This window comes from Artibeus jamaicensis, unplaced genomic scaffold (assembly GCF_021234435.1).
Source record: "Artibeus jamaicensis isolate MK-2021 breed Jamaican fruit bat unplaced genomic scaffold, CSHL_Jam_final contig_797, whole genome shotgun sequence".
Classification (NCBI taxonomy): domain Eukaryota; kingdom Metazoa; phylum Chordata; class Mammalia; order Chiroptera; family Phyllostomidae; genus Artibeus; species Artibeus jamaicensis.
This window is the reverse complement of record NW_026521977.1, coordinates 14,146,357-14,171,987: the sequence shown is the minus strand read 5'-3', so window position 1 is coordinate 14,171,987 and position 25,631 is coordinate 14,146,357. Positions and strand designations below refer to the sequence as shown.

Here is a 25,631-nt window from a genome sequence, read left to right as displayed (position 1 = left end):
AAACATAGTCTTCCACCCCACCTGTTATGGACCGAATTGTTTCTCTCCACAATTTACATGAGGAAGCCCTAACTAACCCTCAGTGTGACTCTATTGGAAGAGAGCTCCTGTAAGGAAGCAATCAAGGTTAAGTTCCAAGTGTGGGGCCTCTAGGCTTGGTAAGAAGAGGAGCAGACACTAGGAGTGTGGGTGCACAGAAGGAAGCCCATGTGAGGAGATGTGAGAAAGTGGCCATCTGAGGGCCAGGAGAGGTATCTCCAGAAACCAACCCTGCTGGAACTTTGATCTTGAACTTCTGGCCTTCCAAACTGCGAGGAAGTAAATTTCTGTCCTTTAAGCCACCCAGTCTATGTTGTTCTCTTATGGCAGTGCAGGCAAACTAATATACACCTTTAACTAGCCTGATGTCTTTGGGCTTTTAGACCTCTTAAGAATTCCAGTGATTCTCACTAGAAATCTCACTTTTAAACTTAGCTTCTTAGCTCACTTTCTGCTCAAGATAGTCTGGAAATTTCTGTATCTCCAACCAAAACTCTACCCCTTCTGAGAAATATATTAAACTTTATATATAATGTCAGAATATGAACTATTTGGTAACTCACCCATAAAATGTGAGATAAAGAAAACCAGTCCTTTTCCCAAGTCTTAAAATTTCTCCTCGTTTGTTGGATGCTCCTGTGAGTCGCACTATGCCTACTTTCTTGAGGCTGGAGAGCCACTTGTGTGCATGTTCATCACTTTTTAAGACATCTTCAAAATTCAGAGTAGGTAGCTGAAGTTCTGAGCCCCAGTACTGACATTCTGTGAATTAAGAAAATGAAGAAACCAGATGGGATTACACTGCTTTTAAACACAATGATAACCTCAGAGGAGGGACAAGTTTCATGAAGTCAACCTTTGATTTCTCATGGAATTTATTAAATTTTAGTCATATTACAAATGCCCAAGTTGCCATATTTTCCCCCTGGGACCATGCTAATCAGTCTACTTATATGCCCCCTGCTTACTACTATGTCTGATCCATGACAGGTATTCATTACGTTACATTTGTTGAGAGAATGTAGATTAGCTTATGGATGGCTCTTGATCTCTATGTACTTAGAACTTCTCTGGACACTGTTTAGAAACAAACCTGAATACTGTGTTTTAGCAGCCAAGTCTTATTGCTTAATTCCAAGCAGATGATAAAATCGGAATGGTGGACTAGAACATCACATGCCTAGTCCTTGGGAGTGGGGGACGTGTTTCCCATGAGAGGTACAGTTCCTTCTCTCTTACTTCATCTGATAAGAAGCTTTTTCTGGGGCTGACTTGTACTCTGGAGTCAACAAAATCTGGCTATGGGGAAGAGAAGATAAAAAGTGTGGTCCTGGGGTGCTCGGACACCTTGGTGATAAAGCCACAAGAAAGTCAAATGCATTCTTTGATTCTGTATGATTAAATTGCTCATTAAAATGTGTACTTTGAAGAAAACACAAAGGAAAACAAATATAAAAAATAATTTGACTGTAAACCAGGGTCTCCCAAAGGAGGTGGGACACAAAGAAAATAACTCATATTAAAACTGCATTTTAGAAAAGACTTAAGTCTAGCTAATTCATTTGATTTCTTTGTTTTTCAGAAATAAATCTGCATTAGGAAGGCAAACCTTCCTAACAAGTGACAGCATGAGAATTTATGATCTCAATACCATCTAAGCAATGTCTCAGTTTTCTAACTGGGAAATATTTGTCATGTTAGAGCACACAACCTGAACAGCCTCCTTCCCATTTATGCATGAGGGATTGGTCAATGTCCCCTTGTTGTAATTGTAGACTGGAAATCATTCCCTCTGATGTCAACATGGCTATTTCTGCAGAAACAACGATTTCTTGGCAGTCAGATAGTGGCCTTCGGAATAAAAAGATACAGGCAGGTGCAGAAAGCCACTTCCTGCTCTTCTACCAGCTAGTGACATAAGGGCATTTGCAGAAGTGAGTAGGTGTGTGTATGTGGGAAGACCCAGGCAGACTATGCATGCATATATTACCAAAGTTTCTGGGTCATTGAGCCTAACAGCTTGCATGAGGCAGAACTTCTGGGGCCTAAATTGCAAACTGTAAATTAGGCCTTCCTGGTTATTGAATTAATTCTTTTTGAGCTATATTTATATTCTTTAGTATTGAATACATTCCACAGACCAAAGTGACTTATTGTATCTTCTCAGGAAGTTGAGTTTATATCCAGCTAATGATTCCTAATTGCCCCTTTTAACTCTTCTCTTTCTTTGGGACCAACCAACCTCAAAGAACAATAACCTTACTTCTTCTTATCTTTTTTTAAAGCATTGCTTATCCAGTACTTCTTACATTTGAGAGAACCTTAGAATTTAATATCAACCAAGTCACTTGGGTAAGGAGAAACAGCTCAGCATATGAGTCACTTTGCATCCCACCAAAGGGGGTTGGCTACAGCAATAGCAGACAATGAGGTGTGAAGGTTTTGGGATAATGGTTATACTGTTTTATTTCTGGAGAGGGGGTGGTTTAACATACAAATTCTTGGTATTCCTTGATTATATCAGCTACTTAATCATTATTCTTTGGTTTATTTTTTCATAAGCCTAATATTTTACCATGTTGTAAGACACTGTGCTAGGCAATAGGTTTTATGTTGCTCATAATCTGTGGGAGAACAGGACACGGGAACTGACACTGGAAACACAGTGTGATAGATCTGTAGTTGAAATACGTTCAGGACACCACAGAGGTATCCGATCTTCTGGCCCTTTATGCTCCTTCTAGGGTGCTGCCTACTCTTTTACACGCATCAAGGGCCCCAGGTCTGTTTCTCATGCCTCAACTATTCCTTCTAAAATCAAACAGGACTGGTTTTACATGAAAGAGACTCTTCTCAAGGGGCAGTCTGCTTGGCTTTGTTCTCAAGGTTCAGTTACGTGATTGTTTGCTTTGCCATCCCATTTGTTCTTTCTATTTAAAATTTCCAGATTGTAGTATCTGATACCAATCAAGAGAGTCTGCAGAAAGAAGGTTATAAATAAAAAGAAGGTGATAAATGTTATAAATAGTGCCTGACTAGACAAGTCATTTGGCTTCCAGTTAGGAGAAAACTTTCCTGGGCAAATGTCAGCGTTAAGGACATAATAACAAATCGCTATCTTCTCTTTCCAAAGCTTACTCTAAGTAGACGATAGCTAGAAACTTAAACGGTATTTAAAACAGATTTAGTTTATTGACCCCAAATGAAAAGCATAAGCCCATAGAGGGTTAGAGGTGGGCGGATGCAATGTTGGAGACTCCTGCGGTGTTCGCACACTGACTAGGATTTCCCACCGTCATCAGTTCTCACTATTGAACAACAGGGTTGTCTAAACCACGACTGAGGGTCCTCCTAGCTCTCAGACACTGTGAAAACCTGGCTAAGGCCAGGCTTTTCATTCTTGTGTAGACTGTCCGGTAGATCAGTATCATCTACATGGCCATATCACAAATGGGTTATCTTGATTACAAAGAGTTAACTCATCTATTGATGAACCTTTGCTGTGATATTTAGAAGAATATCTTATGTCCTGTAGGGAACAAACCAGCCTGGAGAGCTGGTGTTGGTCGGAGGCTGCGGTGTTGTCAGGTAGAACTTCTGAGCTGACGGACATATTCTGTGTCTGTGCTGGCTGGTACTGTAGCTATTGGCACTGACATATGGCTATTGAGACTTGACGTGCAGCGAGTGGAACTGAGGAGCTAATTTTCTATTTAATAGTAACTAACTTAAATAGTCACATGTGACTGGCACTGTATGCTACGGGACATGAATAAATTAAGAGCCTGGAGGCAAAGAGGTCTGGCTTTAAATAATTTTCCCTACTCTTACCAGCTAGTTTCTTGGTCTCTTTTCTGAGCCTCTGTCTCGTAATTTATAAAGAGCCCTAGTTATATTTACATTGCAGGTCTTTCATTACCATGCAGTGAGAATGTACAAGGAGCCTCATACAGTGCCTGGCATATAGCAGACTAATAATAACAACAACGATAATAATAATAAATAATAGCTAATATTTGCTGAGTACTTTTTTAGGTGTTGGGAACAGGGCTAGGTGCTTCCTGTATGTTATTTAACACCCACAATAAATCGATGTGACAGATGCTTTCAGTATTTTCACATTACAGGGAAGGGAACAGAGATCCAAGTCCTGTTGCTAATGATTTGCAGAGTCAGTCAAATCCAGTTGACCGATTCCAAAGTCTGTACTTTTATCAGCTGCGCAGCCACATTTGAGGCCTTGAAATACTGTTATCCCGTGCATTTTTGTGTTCTGTGTATGAATGTCCACAGCTTTTTCTGTCCCTTATGAAGGAAATCTACCAGACGAATAAGAAAGCAGAGCAAATTAGAAGTAGGAACACTTTGTCTGAACTTGCTCAGGCATGGGTGTTGAAAGATAAACCTTGGCTCCCCGTCAGCACTTCCAACGCAGAGAAAACATCCTGAGTCAGCCCAGCCCTTTGCACAACAGCGCAGTGGCCCTGACTTTCACTTTCTGTGGGAGGAGCCCGGGCTTAAAACCGGGCTGGCTTCTCTCAGCTATGCCACGGCGTTTCAGTGATCCGTGTCAGTCTGATTTTACGTAAGGCCTTCATCATTTTCCAGAGAGTCTGGTGACTGTGGCGAGGACATATAATAAAGACTGAAAAACCCATTTCACTAGATGTAAATGTTTGTAAAACTTCAAGTTTGTATTTTGACTGCTTTGTGGATTTCAGAAGCACCTGCTTGGGGCACATACGAAACACACCTGTACACGCTCACAGCACGTTTCAGTGAGTTTGTTTCCACGCGAGTCCCCCTCTCACTGCAGATTAACACTCGCACAGACGCAACGCGCTCTCCAGCACACGAGTGAGCACACACACCACCCTTGTTTTAAAAACACAGAGTGAGTCAGAGTCTTCCAATAAGTGTTTTACTATACATGTATCAAATTAACCATATTCACACCAAGATATCTGGTATAAAAGCAAGGCTAACAATACTGTACACAGCATAGTAGGTACACTATAAATAATTCAGATTCATAGGATTTTACTTTCAGAAAGTGTTTACCAAAATGTTTTTAAGTTCAGCAAAATTTACAATTGTCCGACTCCAGCGTTCATTTTGGTGTGCCCTGGTGGGGGCTTGGAAGGGACCAGAGACCGAGGGCCACTGCCCATTGAAGAACCTGTGTCCCAGTATGAGCCACCCCAATACTCGGTAACGCTAACCTTGACTTTCAGGGACAGCACGGTGACTAGTCAGTTTCTAAATCTACCATAACACTTCAAATATAAGCCACTCTATTTTTCATGCGAGATAAGCTACATTTTATTAGCCACCAGCAAACTCATTCTATCATACCTGCACAGAAACCTTAACATTGACGATGTAGTTTAAAAGCATTTTTTCAGTCTCCTCCAACTGCAAAGCATAACTCCTGGGCACCCGAAAGAAAACACATTTGGCTAGAGTAAATCATTTGTCAGGAAAATACATGAGAAGCAAATTTAAATTTCACACTTGGGTCTGGATACATAAACAGTATGGAAAATGACGGAATATTGAAGGCGTGGGCCACCTTGTCTAATTTAACTTACGGCCCTGCTAATAAATACTTCCTTCGAACTTGTGCTTCACACATCATAAAGTTTACGAACAGGCTACATGCTGGCTTTCAAGAAACCGTTTGTACAAGATTTCCTTCTTGGGGTTAAGAATCACATTCCTGAATCCTAAATTGTATTTCAGAAAAGGAAAGGACACAAAGACGCTCTTCAGTTACAGACTCATGTGTGCAGCATGCTGAGTTGCAATGTGTTATTTCAAGAGTTTTGGACCTTCCGTCCACCTGGAATGAACTGTGCTGTTGGCTCCGAGATAGGGAATACAATGTGCTGGGGATCCGCCAATCCCTAACTATCTTTTCTATAAATACCTTGTAGGGGTCTGGCCCTGGCCCCACAAAAAAAAATCTGACCCCTAGTGGAGGAAAGACACCTGCATAGAAACTGGGCTTTGATTCTTTTCTCTGCACTAAGGGGCCCAGCAGTCTTTGAGTGTGCTTTTACTTCTTGTCTAGTGAACTCTGAATGTCTTTCAAGATTCTGGGCATGTGTCCTCCCGTAGATTCAAATTTTCTGAGCCTGAGATGGGGATTTGAATGCAAACAATTTATTGAAGTGTCCTGAGTACACTGTTAGGAGGTGGGGAAGTAAAACATGGAAGGAAGCCTCTAGGTTTTAAGGAACAGGTTACTGCTTTTGGCAGCAGAGACAGCACTGCTGGACTTTGTGGCGATGCTGTAGAATATACTTCAGAGTTGTCTAGGCCAGAATTGTCCAGCACAGGCCCCCATGCCCACCCCTCGCTGGGTGAGGGCTGTTCCTCTGGGCATTCAAGGACTCCTGGGTCTTTCTGGACTCCCTGTGTCTCCTGGCCAAGCACGCTTGCTCAGGCAGAGAAAGCCCTCCAGGGGAGAGGCAACTGAGCAGCAGGAAGTTGCTGGCAAGTACAGGGGTACCGAGGGGCTTCAGGGGTCACCTACAGCCTCTACAATGCCTCCTTCAGGACCTGCAAAGGGGGGGTAGGTGTCTGTCTTGTCTGGGCCCCCAGCACAGATCCACAGTGCAGCTACAGTGCTTGCCACATGGTGCTGAAATGATTTTTCACTTACTCAACACACAGTTATGGAAAGCCTAGTGAGGTAAAAGCGATCTCAGTGAATAAAAATAGAAGTGGTTGCTGCCTTTGTGAGGGAAACAGTGAGTAAAAAAGGAAGCCAACAAGTAGGCACATAAAGGTAAACATTGCAGCAAGTCTATGGGGTAACAGATGAGGCCTATTGGTGATTATTGGGGGGTTGATGCAGAACTGATTTAGACATGGTAGCTATGAAAGGACGGGCTGAAGAGATGCTATTTAAGCCAAATCCTAAGGGGTGAGAGAAGCCATTTATTCCAAGGGCAAGGGAGCAAGGGACAAGTATCCTGGTGGGAGGGACAGTAGGAAGATGGGGCGTGTCTTAGCTTCTTGGAGGAACTTGAAGTCACTGAAGTAGAACACAAGAGGCAACTGGGGCATGTGGCAGAGGAGGTGGAAAAGAGGTCAAGCTTGGGTCAGGTGGGACCTTGGCTCCCTCTCTCCCAGTAGACTGCAATCATCTTACAAACTGCGGAGGTCAGGTCATTTAGCTTCTCACCCACTGTTGCCTCTCTCTCTCCCTTTCCCCAGGATATAGCCCAGGGCTGGCACCCAGGAGATTTTCAGAAAATGAATGTTTTCTGTATCCTGAACAATTTTTTACTTTTCCCCAAAGGACCATCTGGTTGGAGAAAACAAGAACTCTTGAAACATGAAGTGACACTAAATGGCAGTGTGTGAGCTAACATTTATTGAGCACTTACGATACCAGGTATTCTTCTGACCCCTTACGGATGGATTAATTCATGTAGTCCTCACAGCAGCCCCATAACAGAGGTCCCATTATTGTTCTCATTTTATAGATGAGGAGATAGGCATAAAGACATTAGATAATTCACCTAATTACATGCAGCTCATACATGTCAGAACAGGAATACCCATGCAAACAATTTGACTCCACATATTAAAAAAACGTTGCTTGTGGAAGGAAAACAAGCACCAGAGGATGTCAGGAAAGGAAATTAGTATCTCAGACTTCCTTAGAGTTGGCGGGGCAAACAAAAAATTTATTTTTACCCTCTGTTGTTACCAAAAGGTAACAGAACAACTTCCTGAACACTTTCAATTACACAGTGTACATCTTCCCGTAGAACAGCCCGTACTGGTTAAGAGAGTTGTATCTTAAGCCTCCCATTGTCTCCAAATGGACAGCTCCCATTGTCACAAGCTTCTTCCTTATGCGGAGGCAGAATCCACCTCTGTTGCCTTTCTTTGAAGCCCTGATGCTGTGCTCCAAATTCACACAGAATGTGGTAATCTTGGAGATGTGTACAGAGACAGCTAATGTGTTAAGTTTCCTTTCAAAGACCACATAGGCTCTTTCTTCCCCATGTTTTTCACGTTTTATGGCTTCCAAGCTCTGCACTGCCCTCTCTGGTCTCCTTTGGACCCTGCGTTCAAGTTCGCGGATGCCCCATAAGAACCTTGCTGCCTTGAGAGAAACACAAGACTACAAATGAGACCCGGCCCGTCTGATCTGGTGGGCTCACCACTACACTTTCCTTCAGGTGGCCCCCATTTAATCAGTCTTTTTTGGGTAGTCTCATACTGATTTGCGAGTCTGTATGGACTCATACTGACTTCTCACCCAAGACTTTCCAAAGCTAATTCATTGAGAACATATTAAGCACATATTGAGATAAAGATATCACTCTGATTTGAGAGGGACATTGTGTCAAAGTTAATAGCTTAATGTTTGAAGATAACAGAACTGAAGTCAAATATGAATTCTGACAATTCTCATCTGCATGACCCTCAGAAAGTGATATATTCTCTCAGTTCAATTTCTTCATCTGGAAATTACGGGATGAAAACAACCTGCAGGGTTGCTGTTAAATGAGATGATATCTATGAAGAACTCATCATAGGGAACTTGATTCAATGCTCACTTGAACCAGAGCCTCTGAACATGGCTGGAGGAAAACATACTACAGTGACTGATCTTATTGCTCAGCAACTAATCTCTGCTTAACTCATGCTACCCTAGCTGACTGTTTCTCACGTCCCCTATCTCCAAATCTCCCACACTTCCTCCTCCTACGCATGCTTAGCTGACAACTTTGCTTCTCATTGCAGCAAAAAGTAGGGCTCAAAAGAGAGCTTTCATACACTCCCACCACCACATTCATCCACCTGCCTGTGCGTGTGTCCTTATCGCCATTTGATGTAACATCAATGTATTTGTAAATCTATCAGTTACTTTACCAAGATGTAAACTCCTTAGAGGCAAGGCCTTTCTCTGTTTTTCTCACCGCTGCATCCCCAGCACCTAAGACAGGGCCCAGTACATCACAGACACTCATTATTTGCAAAATAAATTCATAGTAAATGGTAGATGCTCAATAAATGATCACTAATCTTAGTTATTTCCCTAGATTTCGGCTGTCTAGTGCGGAAGACAGCCAATGCACAGACATGGACCATTCAATGGCAATAACTGCTGTGACGGACAGAGGAACCCACACAAATTGCTGCAACCACATGGGGTGGGGGGTGCATGTGTTTCATAGAACAGATATTCTTTAGTCAGATCTTGGCTCTGCCAGTTCTTGTCTCTTTGATTTTGGACTAATTACTTCATTTCTCTCAGTCTCATTTTCCTCATGTGGAAAATGATCGTAATTATAATGCTGCCGTTGTGAAGATGTTTAGAGACTGCTTCCTCCTGGTATGAGCACATTTTTCTCTTTAGATACTTTACCTTCCTTGTTGGGATCATCTAGTTGCATATGGCCATGAATTGTGCCTAGTTTGGATCTGGAATTTATTTCCTTTGAGTATTTAGTTCATACATGAAATACAGGCTGGTATTTTTGATCTGTAGCAATCCTTAACCAGTTAATAGATAACATGGCCACTTTCTCCCAAGTTTGCTGACCATCCCAGCTTCAGGAAACACTTCGTAGTTGCAGATTGAAACTAGGTTCATAATCGACCAGCTTTTTCACTTCCATCCTTAATTTCATTAAAATCAAACTGTTTTCCAGGAAGGTAAATTTTTGGCCCAAACTTCAGACCAATGTCTGAAAGCTTAAATTTTTTCTCAGGGCGAGGGTTCACCTCTCAGCCACTTTCATGTTTTTAATCAGAAATATAACATGATTTTTCTCCATGGAAGGGGGACTCAAGCATAAGATATTATCATGCCGCTGTTGTTTCTCTCTCCTCCTATTCTCATCCAAATGCTGTTTACTATGTCTCTGCTCTTATGATCATGGCTCTCCGAATAGGACAAAAAAGGGACAGGAAAGGACCTAACTGGTTTTTAGCACCCACAGTGTCCAGGTCCTCTGTGATGTACAGTACTTACATTTTATCATTTATTCTTCACATCCCAAAGCTGAGCGGATCACCTCTTTTATATACAGAAAGAGTGAAGCTCAGATCATTTACAAAACTAAGTCAAGCTCACAAAGCAGAGGATCAAAGCCAGATCTACTGGCTCCAAAGACAGTTCTCTTTTCACAACACAGCAATTTTGAAGGTGAAGAGCTTTTTCTTGATATACTACACTTTCACTTTCTCTCCTAACAAATTCTAACTATCTTTTTCAAAAGACATATCTGCTCCCATTATTATATTACAGCCTTGCATTAGTGAAATTATATTTATTTCTTGGAATGACTTCCTTTCTTGTCTGTAGTTTATGGTTTGGCTCAGGGATAGATATAAATAGAGGGTAGAATCGTGGGTAAAGGGCTTCCCTGGGCTGGGAGTTGGACTTCACAGGATAGAGAGGTGAAGGCTAGCCAGACAAAATGAATGGCACAAGGAGAGCATGGATAAAAGTAGGAATTTACATGCTTCTGGAGATGGCGCCAGACTGTGGGATGGTTGGAAAGCTCCAGGGAAGACTTAGGGCTTCATTGTGCCACAGTGAGAACAGAGCAAAGGGGAAAAGAGATGGTGATGGGCATCAGGAAAAAGAACCTACAGAGTTGTGCAAGCTGGGAGTGAACACGAGGCCATGTTATTTCAGTAACCAGACATGAGATGATAAAAGGCTCCAGCTGAACTGTTGGCAAGAGAGACATCCTATACAATCTTTTCTTCCTATAACCCATTGAATAACAGTCTTTTTTGGGCAAACATATGACGTATGTGGAATCTTGACAGTCGATGGGGGAAAAGGAGAGATTTCACTAATGAGATCCAGCATTTTTTTTTTTTTTTGTAAACGAGTATAGTGCTCAAGAGGATCAAGAAGCCTCTTAGGAATGCCCAGTCTCTGTAGTTACTTATACCCGTCATTAAGGAAACTTTGTGAATATTGAGTTAATAAGTAAAGTGTGGCATTGCCCTTCATTTGACATTGTGTGACTCAGAAAGATAGATAGATACTATTTCTATCATGCAGATAAAGGTTTGGAGGCATAGAAATGTTAAATAATTTGATCAGTATCAGAGACCTAGCAAAACCTAGGGTCAAGAGCCCTCTTAACTTTTCATTGTTACATTGTTCTTGTGACTAAGAGCAAAGTTACAAACTGAGAAAAGTAGAAAAGTAGAGAAAGGATATTGATAAGTTAGAACATTCATCGAATGGAACAGAGGTTAAAAATGATCTAATATGTTCAACTTGAAATCAGGCAAATCAATAGGCTGTATAAATAACAATGAAAATTAAAAAAATATTTTTTATACAGGGATAAAATTGTGTTTTAAATAAAAATATTTATTTATTTATTTGCCATGGGCACATTTGAATGTTTGGGACTGGAACTTAAAAAAAGGAATTTAAGTATGATGAAGATACTCATTACCCCCAAACCAAAGTTGTGTAGTTCTATGTTCTACTATTTTCAAGATGCAAAGTAGAACAAGAAGTGAGAGGTAACAGTTTTTCAACCAGTTGTCCTGTGATGGTTTTTTTTCTTTCTTTTTCTTTTTTTCCTTATGAATATCCTGATGTGTAGGCACTAGCAAAAATGGCAGGCTAAATGTATAACATGTGTGTAGGTTTGGTAAAAATAAAGCCAGCATATGAAGTGATTCAACTTTACTTCTTGAAATTGCCATACTTTTGAATTTTCTAAATTTATAAATGCTAAATTTGGAGTCCAACTGCCAATGTTATAAAACTCATTTTTGTTCTGCAAGAAAAAGTAAGCCTAGTTTCTGAGAAATGGAAGCTTTTCACTCATTGAAGCAAGTTCATTCTACTTTTACTCTGTTTGAAAAAAGAACAGGAAAATAAGAAGTAAACTTATTTTGGTATAACTACAGAAAGTTGTTTTTCCAGGAAAAAAAAAAGCTAGCGTATTTTCCTTAATTTTTGATATGGCAAGTTTACTGAAAAAATCATGGAAAAGAAATGGACTGTAATAATTCTTCCTTGATTTGCTTTAGATTCTCAAAAATATCCTCAAAGTTTTTCACAGCTTTAAACACACCAGCTTTTGGACAGACTTCTGCCAAGATGGAGGCATAGGTGGAGATGCTGTGCTTTCTCACACAACCAAGTTTAGAGACAACAAAATATTAGCAACAGAAAACATAGCCAGAACACAGAAAATTGAACTTTTCAGAAGTCTGATAACAATAAATTCTTCAGCCTGACCGGTAAGAGGGGCGAAGCCAGCAGCTGGCAGAGCGGGGTTGCACAGGAAAACTTGGTCAGACAGACTCAGGTGCACGGATCCCAGGCATGGGGTTGCAACAGGCGGACCCAGTGAGGGACCCAGTGAGCGACCGGCGGACCCAGCAAGGGCGCAGTGCAGTGGGTTGACTGTGGACTGCGCATTCGTGCACAGATAGACCAGTGAGGGAGTGGGCAGTGAGAGGCAGCAGAGGGGGCCACCATTGTTCCTCTCTGACCCCGCCCCCACATACAGTATCACAACCCAGCAACCTGGGCGGCCCTACCCTAAAGCTCCATTCCTCATAATTAATGGGCTCGAATAGACCAAAAATGGCTCAAGAATATCTCAAAGCCCCAGAGCCCATAACTCTAAGTGATGAAGAAATAGCAAAACTTTCAGATGCACAGTTCAAAACACTGGTGATTAGGATGCTCAAAGAACTGGTTGATTTTAGTCACAAATTAGAGGGACATATGAAGGCGAAACTAATTGAAATGAATGGAATTGCACAGGAAACCAATAGTAATGGAAAGGAAACTGGGACTCAAATCAAGGGAGTGGACCAGAAGAAAGCAAATAATGGCCAAACAGAAAAGAGTGAAGAAGCAAGAATTCAAAAAAATGAGGAGAGTCTTAGGAACTTTCAGAACTTCTTTAAACACTCCAACATCTGAATTATAGGGGTACCAGAAGGGGGAAAGGAACAGCCACCAGTGGAACACTTATTTGAACAAATAATAAAGGAGAATTTCCCCAATCTGGCAAAGGAAATAGACTTCCAGGAAATCCAGGAAGCTCAGAGAGTCCCAAAGAAGTTGGACCCAAGAAGAAACACACCAAGGCACATCATAATTATATTAGCAAAGATTAAAATGAAGGAGAGAATCCTAGAAGCAGCAAGGGCTAAGGGGACAGTCACCTACCAAGGAGTTCCCATCAGACTGTCATTGGATTTCTCAAAAGAGACCTTACAGGCAAGAAGGGGCTGGAAAGAGGTATTCCAAGTCATGAAATCCAAAGACCTACAACCAAGATTACTCTATCCAGCAAAGCTTTCATTTAGAATGGAAGGACAGATAAAGTGCTTCTCAGATAAGATTAAATTCAAGGAGTTCATCATCACCAAGCCCTTATTATATGAAATGTTAAAGGGACTTACTTAAGAAAAAGAAGATAAAAAAGATGAATAGTGAAAGGACAGCAAACTCACAGTTATTAAGAACCACACCTAAAACAAAAGCAAACTAAGAGGACAGCTAGATCAGGAGCAGAACCATAGGAATGGAGATCTCATGGAGGGTTAGCAACAGGGGGGTGGGAGGAGGAGAGGGGGGAGAAGGTACAGAAAATAAGTAGCATAGACAGTAGATAGAAAATAGATGGGGGGAGCAAGAATAGTATGGGAAATATAGAATCTAAAGAACTTGAGACACATGGTCATAAACTAAAGGGGGGATGGTGGGGGCGGGGTGTGCAGGGTAGAGGGGAATGAAGGGGGATAATAGAACAACTGTAATGGCATAATCAATAAAATAAAAAAAAATTTAAAGGAAAAAAATAAACACACCAGCTTTTAAAAAATAAAAACACATGACCAGGGTATTATTTATTTAAACATTTAAATATTCACTTATTTTTTTAACTGAAGTAGAATTGGTACATAACACTATATTAGTTTTAAGTGTATGGTATAGTAATTTAATCTTTGTATATACTACAAAGTAATTACAACAACAAGTCTAGTCAACATCCATCACCCTACAACTGACCCCCTTCACTCATTTTGCCAATCCTCCAATTTACTTCCCCTCTGATAACCGAAAATTTATTCTTTGCATCTATGAATTTTAGTTTGGTTTCTTATTTTGTTTTAGACTCTACATATAAATAAATTTGTATAGTACTTGTTTTTCTCTATTGGAATTGTTTCACTTGGCACAATACCCTCTAGATCCATCCATGTTATTGAAAATGGCAAGATTTCTTTTTTATGGTTATATAGTATTCTCTTGCATGTACATACCACATCTTCTTTACCCATTCATATATCAATAAACACGTAGATCATTTCCAGACATTGGTTATTATAAATAATATTGCGATGAATATAGGGGTGCATATATCTTTTTGAATTAGTATTTTCATTAAAAAAATAAGTGTGCAGAACTGGAATAGTCAGATCATGTTGTAGTTCTCTTTTTAATATCTTTGAGAAATTTTTGTACTGTTTTATATAGTAGCTATACTGATTCACATTCTTTTTTTTTAATTAATTTATTTTTTATTGATTATGCCATTACAGTTGTTCTATTCCCCCCCTTCATTCCCCTCCACCCTACCTCCCCATCCCCATTACCCCCCCTTTAGTTTATAACCATGTGTCTCAGTTCTTTAGATTCTGTATTTCTCATACTATTCTTGCCCCCCCATCTATTTTCTATCTCCTGTCTATGCTACTTATTTTCTGTACCTTCTCCCCCTTCTCCTTCTCCCACTCCCCTGTTGCTAACCCTCCATGTGATCTTCATTTCTATGGTTCACTCCTGATCTAGCTGTCCTCTTAGTTTGCTTTTGTTTTAGGTGTGGTTCTTAATAACTGTGAGTTTGCTGTCCTTTCACTGTTCAGAAGTTTTTTTAACTTCTTTTTCCTAGATAAGTCCCTTTAACATTTCATATAATAAGGGCTTGGTGATGATGAACTCCTTGAATTTAATCTTATCTGAGAAGCACTTTATCTGTCCTTCCATTCTAAATGCAAGCTTTGCTGGATAGATGAATCTTAGATGTAGGTCTTTGGATTTCATGACTTGGAATACTTCTTCTTTCTAGCTCCTTCTTGCCTGTAAGGTCTCTTTTGAGAAATCCAATGACAGTCTGATGGGAACTCCTTGGTAGGTGACTGTCCCCTTATCTTTTGCTGCTTCTAGAATTCTCTCCTTCATTTGAATCTTGGCTAATGTAATTATGATGTGCCTTGGTGTGTTTCTTCTTGGGTCCAACTTCTTTGGGACTCTCTGAGCTTCCTGGATTTCCTGGAAGTCTATTTCCTTTGCCAGATTGGGGAAATTCTCCTTTATTATTTGTTCAAATAAGTGTTCCACTGGTGGCTGTTCCTTTCCCCCTTCTGGTACCCCTATAATTCAGATGTTGGAGTGTTTAAAGAAGTTCTGGAAGTTCCTAAGACTCTCCTCATTTTTTTGAATTCTTGCTTCTTCACTCTTTTCTGTTTGGCCATTATTTGCTTTCTTCTGGTCCACTCCCTTGATTTGAGTCCCAGTTTCCTTTTCATCGCTATTGGTTTCCTGTGCAATTCCATTCATTTCAATTAGTTTCGCCTTCATATGTTTCTCTAATTTGTGGCTATAATCAACCAGTTCTGTGAGGATCCTGATCACAGGTGTTTTAAACTGTGCGTCTGAGAGTTTTGCTATTTCTTTATCACTTAGATTTATAGACTCTGGGGCTTTGAGATCTTCTTGAGCCATTTTTGGTCTGTTCGCACCCTTTAAGTGTGAGGAGCGGAGCCTTGGACTCCCAGGTCGCTGGGTTGTGACGGTATATGTGGGGGTGTGGTCAGAGCGGGGAAATGGTGGTACCCTCTGCTGTTTTGAGCTGCTTGGTGAGGAGCAGAGCCTTAGGTGGTTCACCAAGGCCGGGCCACTCAAGTCACTGGGTTATGACGCTGTATGTGGAGGTGGGGTCAGAGCAGGGAAATGGCGGTGCCCTCCGCTGCCGCTTGCCGTGGGGACCCGCTGGGTCCTGGTCCAATTGCCCACTCTCTCGCCTGTCTATCCGTGCACAAACGCGCAACCACAGTCAACTGGCAGCCCTGCTTCCTCGCTGTTTCCCCACAGTCGCTCGCTCGGTCGCTCACTAGGTCCAACCCTGCGCCGGGGTCCGTGCGCCTGAGTCCATCTGACTGAGTTTTCCTGTGCAACCCCGCTCCACCAGCTGCTGGTTTTGCCCCTTACTGGTCAGGCTGAAGAATTTGTTGTTAACAGACTTCCGAAAAGTTCAATTTTCTGTGTTCTGGCTGTGTTTTCTGTTGCTAATATTTAGTTGTCTCTAAACTTGGTTGTGTGAGAAGGCACCGCGTCTCCACCTATGCCTCCATCTTGGCGGAAGTCTCCCCTGATTCACATTCTCGCCAAAGGTATGTGAGTGTTCCCTTTTCTACACATCTTCTGAAATATGTATTTGTCTTTTTGATAATAGCCATTCTAACAGGCGTGAGATATCTTGCTGTGGTTTTGATTTTTATTTTCCTGATAATTAATGAAATGTTCCTTTTGGGCATCTGTATGTCGTCTTTGGAAAAAATGTCTACTTAGATCTTCTGTCTTTTAATGAAAAATTTTTGTTAATGAGCTCAGTTCTTTACATATTTTGAATATTAACCCCTTATCAAATATAAGACTTGCAAGTATATTCTCCCATTCAGTAGTTTGCCTTTACTTTTTAATGGTGGTTTCCTTTGTTTCATAAAAGCTTTTTATTTTGATGTAGTCTCACTTTTTAAAAAATTTTACTGCTTTTGTAGTCAGATCCAAAAATTTAACAAGACTGATATCAAGAAGCTTATCACCTGTTTTCTTCTAGGAGTTTTAGGTTTTTAGGTCTTACATTCATGCCCTTTATCCATTTTCAGTTAATTTTTGTGTATGAGGTAAGACAATGGTATAATCTTAGTCTTTTCATATGGCTGTGTAGTTTAAGAAGTTATCTGTCCCCACTGTATATTTTTGGCTCTTTTCTCATAAATTAACTCACCATATTTGCATTGGTTTATTTTTGGGCTCTCTATTCTGTTTAATTGATTTATGGGCCTGATTTTCTGTACATACGATACTGTTTTGATTAATATAGCTTTATCATATAGTTTGAAATCTGGTATCAATCTCCAACTTTGTTCTTTTTTCTCAAGATGGCTACTTGAGCTTTTCTGTGGTTTCATACAGATTTTAGAATTGTTTGTTCTAGTTCTGTGAAAAATGCCATTAGAATTTTCATAGGGATTTTGTTGAATCTGTTTAGTATTAACATTGGATGATAATATGATACTTTGTTTTATGAAGTTAAGTAAAAAAATATTCTTAAAGAATATGATTAATATGTCTTACCTAAGATTTAAAAAATATGTATAGTAGATAGTGTACAGTCTTTTAAAGTAATTCTCTAATATATCCCATTTTAAAATATACTTATCTTTAATATTCATCTCTGATGTGGTATGTGTATTCCAGATGGAAATATGAATGGAGATTTTAAAAAAGGCTAAAGGAGGCTATTACCTAACACTTACAGGTGAAATGAAAAACTAGGTAGATGCCTATGAAAACAAACTTTAGATTATTTGTACCTGCTAAGGACACTATAGAATGCTACAGGATAAATCTTGGGTTGTGAGTCTTCCATCTTGGGATCACTGACAGAACAAGGCTGACTCCAACTGTTGTAGGAATATTAGAACCTTTGCTATTATGCCCAAGTGTACCAAGTTCAATGCAGAAACTGAGTGTAACAATAACTGATTAAAACAATGTAATTCAAAAAAGATCAGGACACATTGGAAGACATCGGTATAACCCAGAGTAAAAATGAAGCAAAATATACATGTATGAACTCACTGGCATTTAAAATACCCATATTCATTTTATCAAAACTCCAAAGACATTTCTATGAAAGTCAGTACGTCCCTTTCACATATAAGAGGTAGAACAGCACAGAGACTTGTTTCTTGAGCATATGAAGACTTTGAGCTATTAGGCCACCTGTGCCTGAGAGGGTGAGCTTGGGTGACCTCAGGGAAGGAATCTTCATTCTTTCTTTAGGAAGGGACTGTATTAGGGTATGTGACATGATGGCTCGATTCCTCTGATGCAGCTGCTTCAACAGAGCTGTTCTGAAGTCATTCTGACCTGGCAGCTGTGACACTGTCTGGGACGGTCTAAGGCAGCCTGAAAAAAGCACCCTCCAGACCTTTTATAATAACCAAGCACTATGTGAAACCAATACCCGCACCCTACCTCTGCCCTGCATTGCAGAGTCCTGCCTCTGGGGGTTTAAGAATGGGTGAAGAGGGGGCAAGGCTTAGAGACAGAGGCGAACTATCACAAGGGAGTTAGGTATATTTAACATGTATATTACTTGCTAATTAAAAAAAAACAGTGATTTTTTTCTTTTTTTAAACAAATCTGTAAAAGTACTGTCTGTACCAAAACAACTCTATTCCTTGCATTATAATAAAAATCTTCATCTTTAAGGACACACAGGGCCCCTTGCAAGCAAGGGGAGCTCTGTTCCAACCCCCACCCCCACCCCTGTCATTGGCAAGCTGCAGAGATTTAGAGGGCCCAGTCATTTGAGAGTTTCCACTCCCTCATGTGGTTTAGTCCTTTTGAAACAAAAGAATGGGTTATGACCGAGGGCTGAGGGGAGGTAATTTGATGAAAGAGACAGGAGGAGATTTGCTCTGCTATAAGAGGGGCACAACAAATTGAGAGGAAATGAACTTTCTGACTGTGCAATGTACTCAATCTCTGGATTGCTGAGAAAAACTGAGTATCCTACCCCCATGGGAAGAAAAAATCTGCTTAAAATGACAAATTTTTAACTTTCGGTTTGCAGTAACCAATATTACTAAAGTCAGGAAATAATATTCAAATATTTCAGTATTAATTGAAAGAGATAGAATAAGCCTTCATTCTGATACTGAGTGTTAATTTAAAATTTTTAGACATACATATATATATAAAACATATTGTATATTATTTGTATATTAATTTTTTTCATTTCAGTCCTATCAATTATGTTATGGGAATTTTGCATATTGAACTTAGTCACAAAAATGAGTGTGCAGTTATGTCAGTTTCATATGGAAGCTAAAGTATAAGTACATAAAAATCTTCATATTTTGAATGTGCTGTTAAGTTTTCCACTTTCATCCATATGTTTGGACATGTACACATGTTGGTTTCCATCAGTCCATTTTTAAGTTGGTAGAGATTGAAGAACAGGACGATCAACCTTCTATCCTGTAGGTCAATATATGTTTCTCTTGGGTACAAATTCTAACCCCACCCTCTGTGCTAATTCCCTAGTTCAAGCTCTCAATTCTTTCACGAGATCATTTCTAGGCCACGCTATGGTCACCCTGCTCCTGGTTACCCCCCACACCAGTCTCTTCAACACAGATGACCAGACCAAGACCTTCCTACAACATAGATCCAATCACTTCACTGTCTTTTGTAAAATAAACAGAAACCAAGAACCAAAGGTGTACAATGGAGAGGGGAGAAATGCAACAAGAGAAAAATGAAGCTAAGGAGACATTTGCAAACTGGTATGGATTTTGAGAAATGATATGCATTTGGTCAAAATGCGTGTACAACTCTGAAAACATAAAACACATTCCCTCCCCCACCAAAAAACCCAAAAGCAATCTTCTCATTAAATTTATAAAGATCTTAAATTCATTTCTCTGGCTTTATAAACTTGAGAACTAATGGAACAGAACATGCTTGAATTCCATGTTGAGGAAACTTCCTTACCTAAGGGTTTAGGACTGAGACTCTAAGCAGGCCCTAAAGCCGCTGATGGCTCAGCCCTTTCCTTCCTCTCTGTGGCCTGACACTTTTAACTTCACCAGCATTAAATGAATCGCAGTTTCCCGAGCCTACCCTGCTATTTCATACTTCTGGGATTTTCCACAGGCCTTTTCCTGTGTCGAAAATTTTTTGGGTTTTTACCTTTGCCTGACCAATTGATTCTTCAAAATCTAGCTCAATCATGACCTCCCTTCAGAGGACCACTTACTTATCTCTTCAGGTTCCTTCCTCTATGTTATGATTAACCTGCTGTGCATGCCATAATGGACTTAAAATAATGCATTATTCTTATTTGTTTTCAAGGCTAGTGTATCCTCCTAGACTTGATAAATCCTTGAAGATAGAACCCATGTCTTTTTAAAACCTGGTGGTTCTTTAAAGAGTCTCCAACACAAAATAGGTGCCCCATCTATGTGCCACTAAACAGAAAATTATGAGGGAATGATTATTATCCAAGTCTTCCTTCTGGCTGTGTCTTTCCCATGACAGAGCTTCTTCTGACTCCTTATCATTTGTCTTGTCATGTTCAAGTTCAACATCTAGTGCCAAGGGAAGATCAAGGAAAAGTCTACATCTCGATGCCAGATTTTAAAAGGCTTTTCCTCACTCTAAGAAAAGAACGGAAGAGGAAGAATTGCCCCTGAGGACTAAAAACAAAGCAAAATGCTTTCACAAATGTAACTGAGCTTGTTTACATATTCTGGAGTACAAATGTTTGAAAATCTGCGGGCACAGTGGAATAGGTGTCAGATTCTACAGCCAAAAAGCCATAGAAGCAATATTCCAACATGGCCCATTAATTTCTTCTTTAACCCACCAACTGCACAGCTTGAGAATATATTTTAAAAACCTGATCTTGTTTTAAACCATTAAAATATTTTCCAGTGCCTAAAGCAGCCAGTTCTCCTTACATTATTCATGGTTGCATTCTGTCAGTGTGACCAGTTTTTTCCACTACTTAACTAAGTATAGTACCGTTTCCATTTTGCTACTGCCTGATAGGATTGAGAAATGTAAGCTTATAAACTGCACTCTTCAAAAAATATTCATGGGTGGGGGGGTGCCGGGTCATATCCTTTTACAATGCTTAACAGCTTAAGCTGTAATAAAAAAGTTGTCTTTTATTCCCTGAAATAATCAAGAGAAGAGCCTGTAGGATATTAAAGTAAAATCCCACAGGCTTACAAAATTAGGGCAGGGTTAGAGAAAAATATTTTGAGTACCAGATGAAATTTAAAATAAACTAAAAAATAATAATACATTAGTGATTCTGCTATGTGACCCAGTATCTCCTCAGTTGTGTAACTGAGGAGCCCTGGAAGTACCTAGCGATGCACTCACTTGGGAAGGCAGGAAATACGTACTTTCCTGGGTACCCACAAGGGTTCTCCCAGCTGGCTGGGCTCGATGAAGAGCAAAATGAGTTCCTGGTGGTTTAGACAGAAAGTGCTGGAAGAAAATCTTGTCAGTTGTCAGAATGGTGAGGCTGAAGGAATAAAAGGAGCTAGTTCTTGACAAGACGCCTGTGATTCAACTGGAAGGGGACAATATTGTACCCTGTTGATAACCACAGGCCTAGGTAAAGATGCGCGGTTCGAGTTGGTTAATTAATAACATCTCCGTATCCAGCAAACTGTTTAAAGTCTAGTATTTAAAATTATGGAGAGTTACCACATGCATTTGAGAATTTCAGTATTGAAAGGAGTAAGGTAATATCTCTATCTTGGGCTATGGCCCAGAATTCCCAGACAGGAGTTACAAATTCAACAGCGTTCAAAGAGGCAGAAGTTCAGTATTCTGGTTGATAGTGGATAAAAAAATTTAGGGAAACTTGCCTTATTAGTGTGTTTGTAGAAGTCAAGATTCTAGTAAATATGTAAGAATCACCATGTTCTTAGAATTTGCCTTTGACCCACATAATCTTATGATACGAATCTTCAGAATACATAGAGAGTAAGTTATTAACACTTTCTACTTTTCTCCAGTGCCCCTGCTTGAGCTGTAATTATTGTGTATCTCCTAAAAGTCATACTTTTAAAAAGAGCTTTCTAACTATTTTAAGTATTTAGTTTCTTTTGTCTCTGCTAAAGGATCAAGTCTTTTTTTTCTTTCAAATCCATTTGTTGCAGATTTTATGAACATTTATTGGTGACAGATTCTCTTGAGACCCATATAAACTCTCCTCAAGCCCGTTTGCTGTGCACACTCACACACACATACACACTGCCATATACACACAATGCTGTATGTGACTTCATGGGGTTCATGGACTGCATAATTTTACCTGTGGATACCAGGGTAGGAATTTCTGCTTAGTTGACTTGGTGCCTACTTCTGCCTAATTTTACCTAATTCTGAACTTAGGTAAAATTATTAAGAAGGGCAACTCCAGTCTGTTTCACAGTTTTGTAGTGATCACTTTTAGATTATTTGTGGTGTGTCAGGTTTCACAGTACATGAGAAGCATACACGTTTGTTGTATTTTTCTTCCTGTCTCTTTAGAATGTCTAGAACTGATCTATGTTTCTTTTTATCACTCTCCAAATGATCTGTGTTGGCAAACCATTGAACATTCCACATAAATTACCATAATATTGTAACAAAAGCACAAGGGTTTGAATTGGCCTCTGAGCAAATTTCTCACTGTACCGTTTAGATATTGAAGACCATGGGAAGATTACCTGGAAAAAACAATTCTCTCTGGAGCTTTTCTCTGGCCTGCTGTGAAAAGCATCTTTTCTTCAGCCAATTAGCTTCAAATTCACTATAATGTTCATTTGGCCACGTGATAAGAACCTGATAACACAAAAAGCAAGTATTACCTACATGTATATTATGCTTCGATATACTTCAGTTCTTCACCACTGGCCTGTTTCTTAATGTTATTTAAGATCATCAGGGAATTAATTTCTTTTCTCTTTTTTTGCCTATGCACACACAGGCATAGAATAAGCTTTTGGAAAATAAGGATCCTGAAAACCAAGGGGATCCCTCTGAGTTCTGAGGTCCCTTAAATATCACACAAAAAATAAATCCTGGCTAGAACTGACATTCTTATTCTATATTCTCTAAATCTGTGGTTTCCAAACTTTCTGTGATGACTTGAGGTTAGATATCACTTAACATTCCAGCCCAGAGTGTCAGAAATAGTAATGATGTGACCATACAGATAAAAACAATAGCATAGAAGTAACACCACTTTGAGTGCATCCTGTAAAATGAGCAGTACAAACAAACCTCGTGAGTCCTCATGCAATGCCAGGGAGAAGGTACTACTATCACTCACATTGCTTCAGGGGAGGGATGTCGAAGTAAATGCTATTTCTATGGCCACACAGCTACCGAGCAGTGAACTCTGGGAGTACATCCTCAAGTGGAGATGAAGATGAGTGGGAAGAAGGTGACTTGTGGGTCGCATTTGTTTTTTTTTTTTAATTTTTATTTTATTGATTATGCCATTACAGTTGTTCTCTTCCCCCCTTCATTCCCCTCCACCCTGCACCTCCCCCACCCCTACCATTCCTCCCCTTTAGTTTATGACCATGTGTCTCAAGTTCTTTGGATTCTATATTTCCCGTACTATTCTTGCCCTCCCCCTATCTGTTTTCTACCTACTGTCTATGCTACTTATTTTCTGTACCTTCTCCCCCTTCTTCTCCCACTCCCCTGTTGCTAACCCACCATTTGTTTTTCTGTAACTATGCTAATAAATTGGGAAGGAAGAAACACAAAACGGTGGCCACATGTAGTTTGTGGTTTTGAGAGCTATGGTTTTGGGACTCCTAGAATAAACCTGGCACATTTACTCACTAATTTGAATGCTTATTATATGCTAGACACAATGTTAAACACTTTTACCCGTACTATCTCAGTGAAGCCTCCTCATTTGAGCTCTCTGAAGAACTTCTGGTGGTATGCCTAACTTACAGATGAGTAAACTGAGGCCCAGAAGCATTCTTCTTTTATAGAAATAGTTTTTATCTTCAAAGCTGTCACTCACTGAAGGAGTAATGAGTAACACTGTAGATTTTATTTAAAAATAGTAGCAGTAATAAAAATGGTAATGATAACAACAGAATCTGTCATTTACTGAGCAGGCTTATTTTGTACCAAGCACTATGCAAACCTGGAAATATATATGATCAAATGAAAAAAAATTATTATAAGTTATTGGAGACTAATGCCTTTATCTATCTTAGGAGAGAAGGGAGAAATGGAGATAATTTAGAGGTAATTACCCTTTTTCTGTCAAATGACACGTCTTTAATGCCAATGTTCACATCAAGAGATTCCACAAGGAATTTCCGTGCTTTTGCAGACTCCAGGTAGCAGTCGGGGCACTGGCAGTTGTCCCTCAGCCACACGGCAGGGTAGAATGACTCTGTGCCGTCATGCCAGAGAATCTGCATCAAATGAGCCCCATCCAGCACTTCCGCCTTCTGGATGGCACAGTGCATGTTTCTGGTCCTTGCAGGCAAATCTGGTCAGACACCTGCTGTGACAAATCAGTGTTAAAAGGAATCCCAGGCAGATCGGGTCTGAACTTGACCTCTAAGTTCAAGTGGACTCTGGCTTCGGCTATTTGTTCAGCTGCCAGAGTTTGAACTTTGACTTATTGATGCTGGGACCTTTGTTTTGGTAGAGTATTTCATAGGCTGTAAACAGAAACACAGTAACTAAGATTCTGTGAGATAAATGGGCTGAGTCAGGTTCCAGATGAAAAGAATTCCTTGCTTTTCTCACAGACAGGTCAGAGAATAAGTTCACAACCAATGATATGTGCACTTTTATATTTGTATAAAAACTTTTAAGGGAGAAAAACGCTCTGCAAGTGGAAGCATAAAAATCATACCTGTACTATTTTAACTGATGCCCAATTGCATACGCCTTTTGAAAAAAAATATTTCTATAAGAGAATACTAATGCAATTTTTAAATTTTAAAAGGTACTACAATCCAGTACATTGGACTGCTTTTATTGTATCACTTTTTTTTACTTATACAGTCCATTTTCTCAATGTAATATAAAAGTTCCTATGCTCTGCATAGAACTGTTGGTTTGTTTTCTGAGACTTTCTGTTTTAATAGTGTGCCTTGATATTTTGATTAGTTTACTCTAACCCTTTACTGAATACTTTCATGCATTTACTTGGGAATGCGTCACTTCTTTTTATTAAGAAATTCACCAAATTTAAGAATGTGCAGTACTGACAGAAAAGGAAATCAAGTGAGACAGAGGCCCCGTGGCACTGTGGACAGAGCATCCCAGTGCTGACTCTGATTCCAATCATGACTATGAATTTGACCTTCAGAAGTCATATCCGTGTTCTAAATCTTACTTTCTTTCACAGAAATTCTGTTTCTCGAGTCCTAGGACATAATACATGAACTTCTTTATTTCTTCCACATTATAATTAGCTCATCATTAATAGGAGGTCACATGTGACAATGGACTTTATTGTCTTGGATGAATGAGAGGCACACACACACACACACACACTGACTAGAACAAGTATCTCCCATGTACCGGACACTGCAACTCTCAATGGAGGGGTCAGTGACAAGCAAAACAAAGTAGCTCTCTGTCTTTCTTGAACTTACAGATTGGAAAGTTTTATACACCATTAAAAATACTTTCCACAACATTAAAATAAAACAGCTTCTGGGGGGGTGTTTTGCATACCCTCCCTCAAATCATTAGCTTGGATAAT

The 25,631-nt window shown here is 39.8% G+C and overlaps 1 protein-coding gene and 1 long non-coding RNA gene across 5 annotated transcripts in view; one reads left to right on the top strand and one right to left on the bottom strand.

The window, feature by feature from the left end:
• LOC119049901 (uncharacterized) overlaps positions 1-25,631 on the top strand; it is a 237,696-nt gene that overhangs the window by 147,072 nt on the left and 64,993 nt on the right. The window lies entirely within an intron of this gene.
• BBOX1 (gamma-butyrobetaine hydroxylase 1) overlaps positions 1-25,631 on the bottom strand; it is a 58,930-nt gene that overhangs the window by 24,365 nt on the left and 8,934 nt on the right. For both annotated transcript variants that reach the window (XM_053673085.1, XM_053673086.1), the window contains exons 2-4: positions 24,160-24,413; positions 22,603-22,717; positions 603-801 (exon numbers count right to left, since the gene is read on the bottom strand). In XM_053673085.1, the coding sequence (XP_053529060.1) occupies positions 603-801; positions 22,603-22,717; positions 24,160-24,378 (533 nt within the window). In that variant the 5' untranslated portion in view covers positions 24,379-24,413. The remainder of the gene's footprint in view (positions 1-602; positions 802-22,602; positions 22,718-24,159; positions 24,414-25,631) is intronic.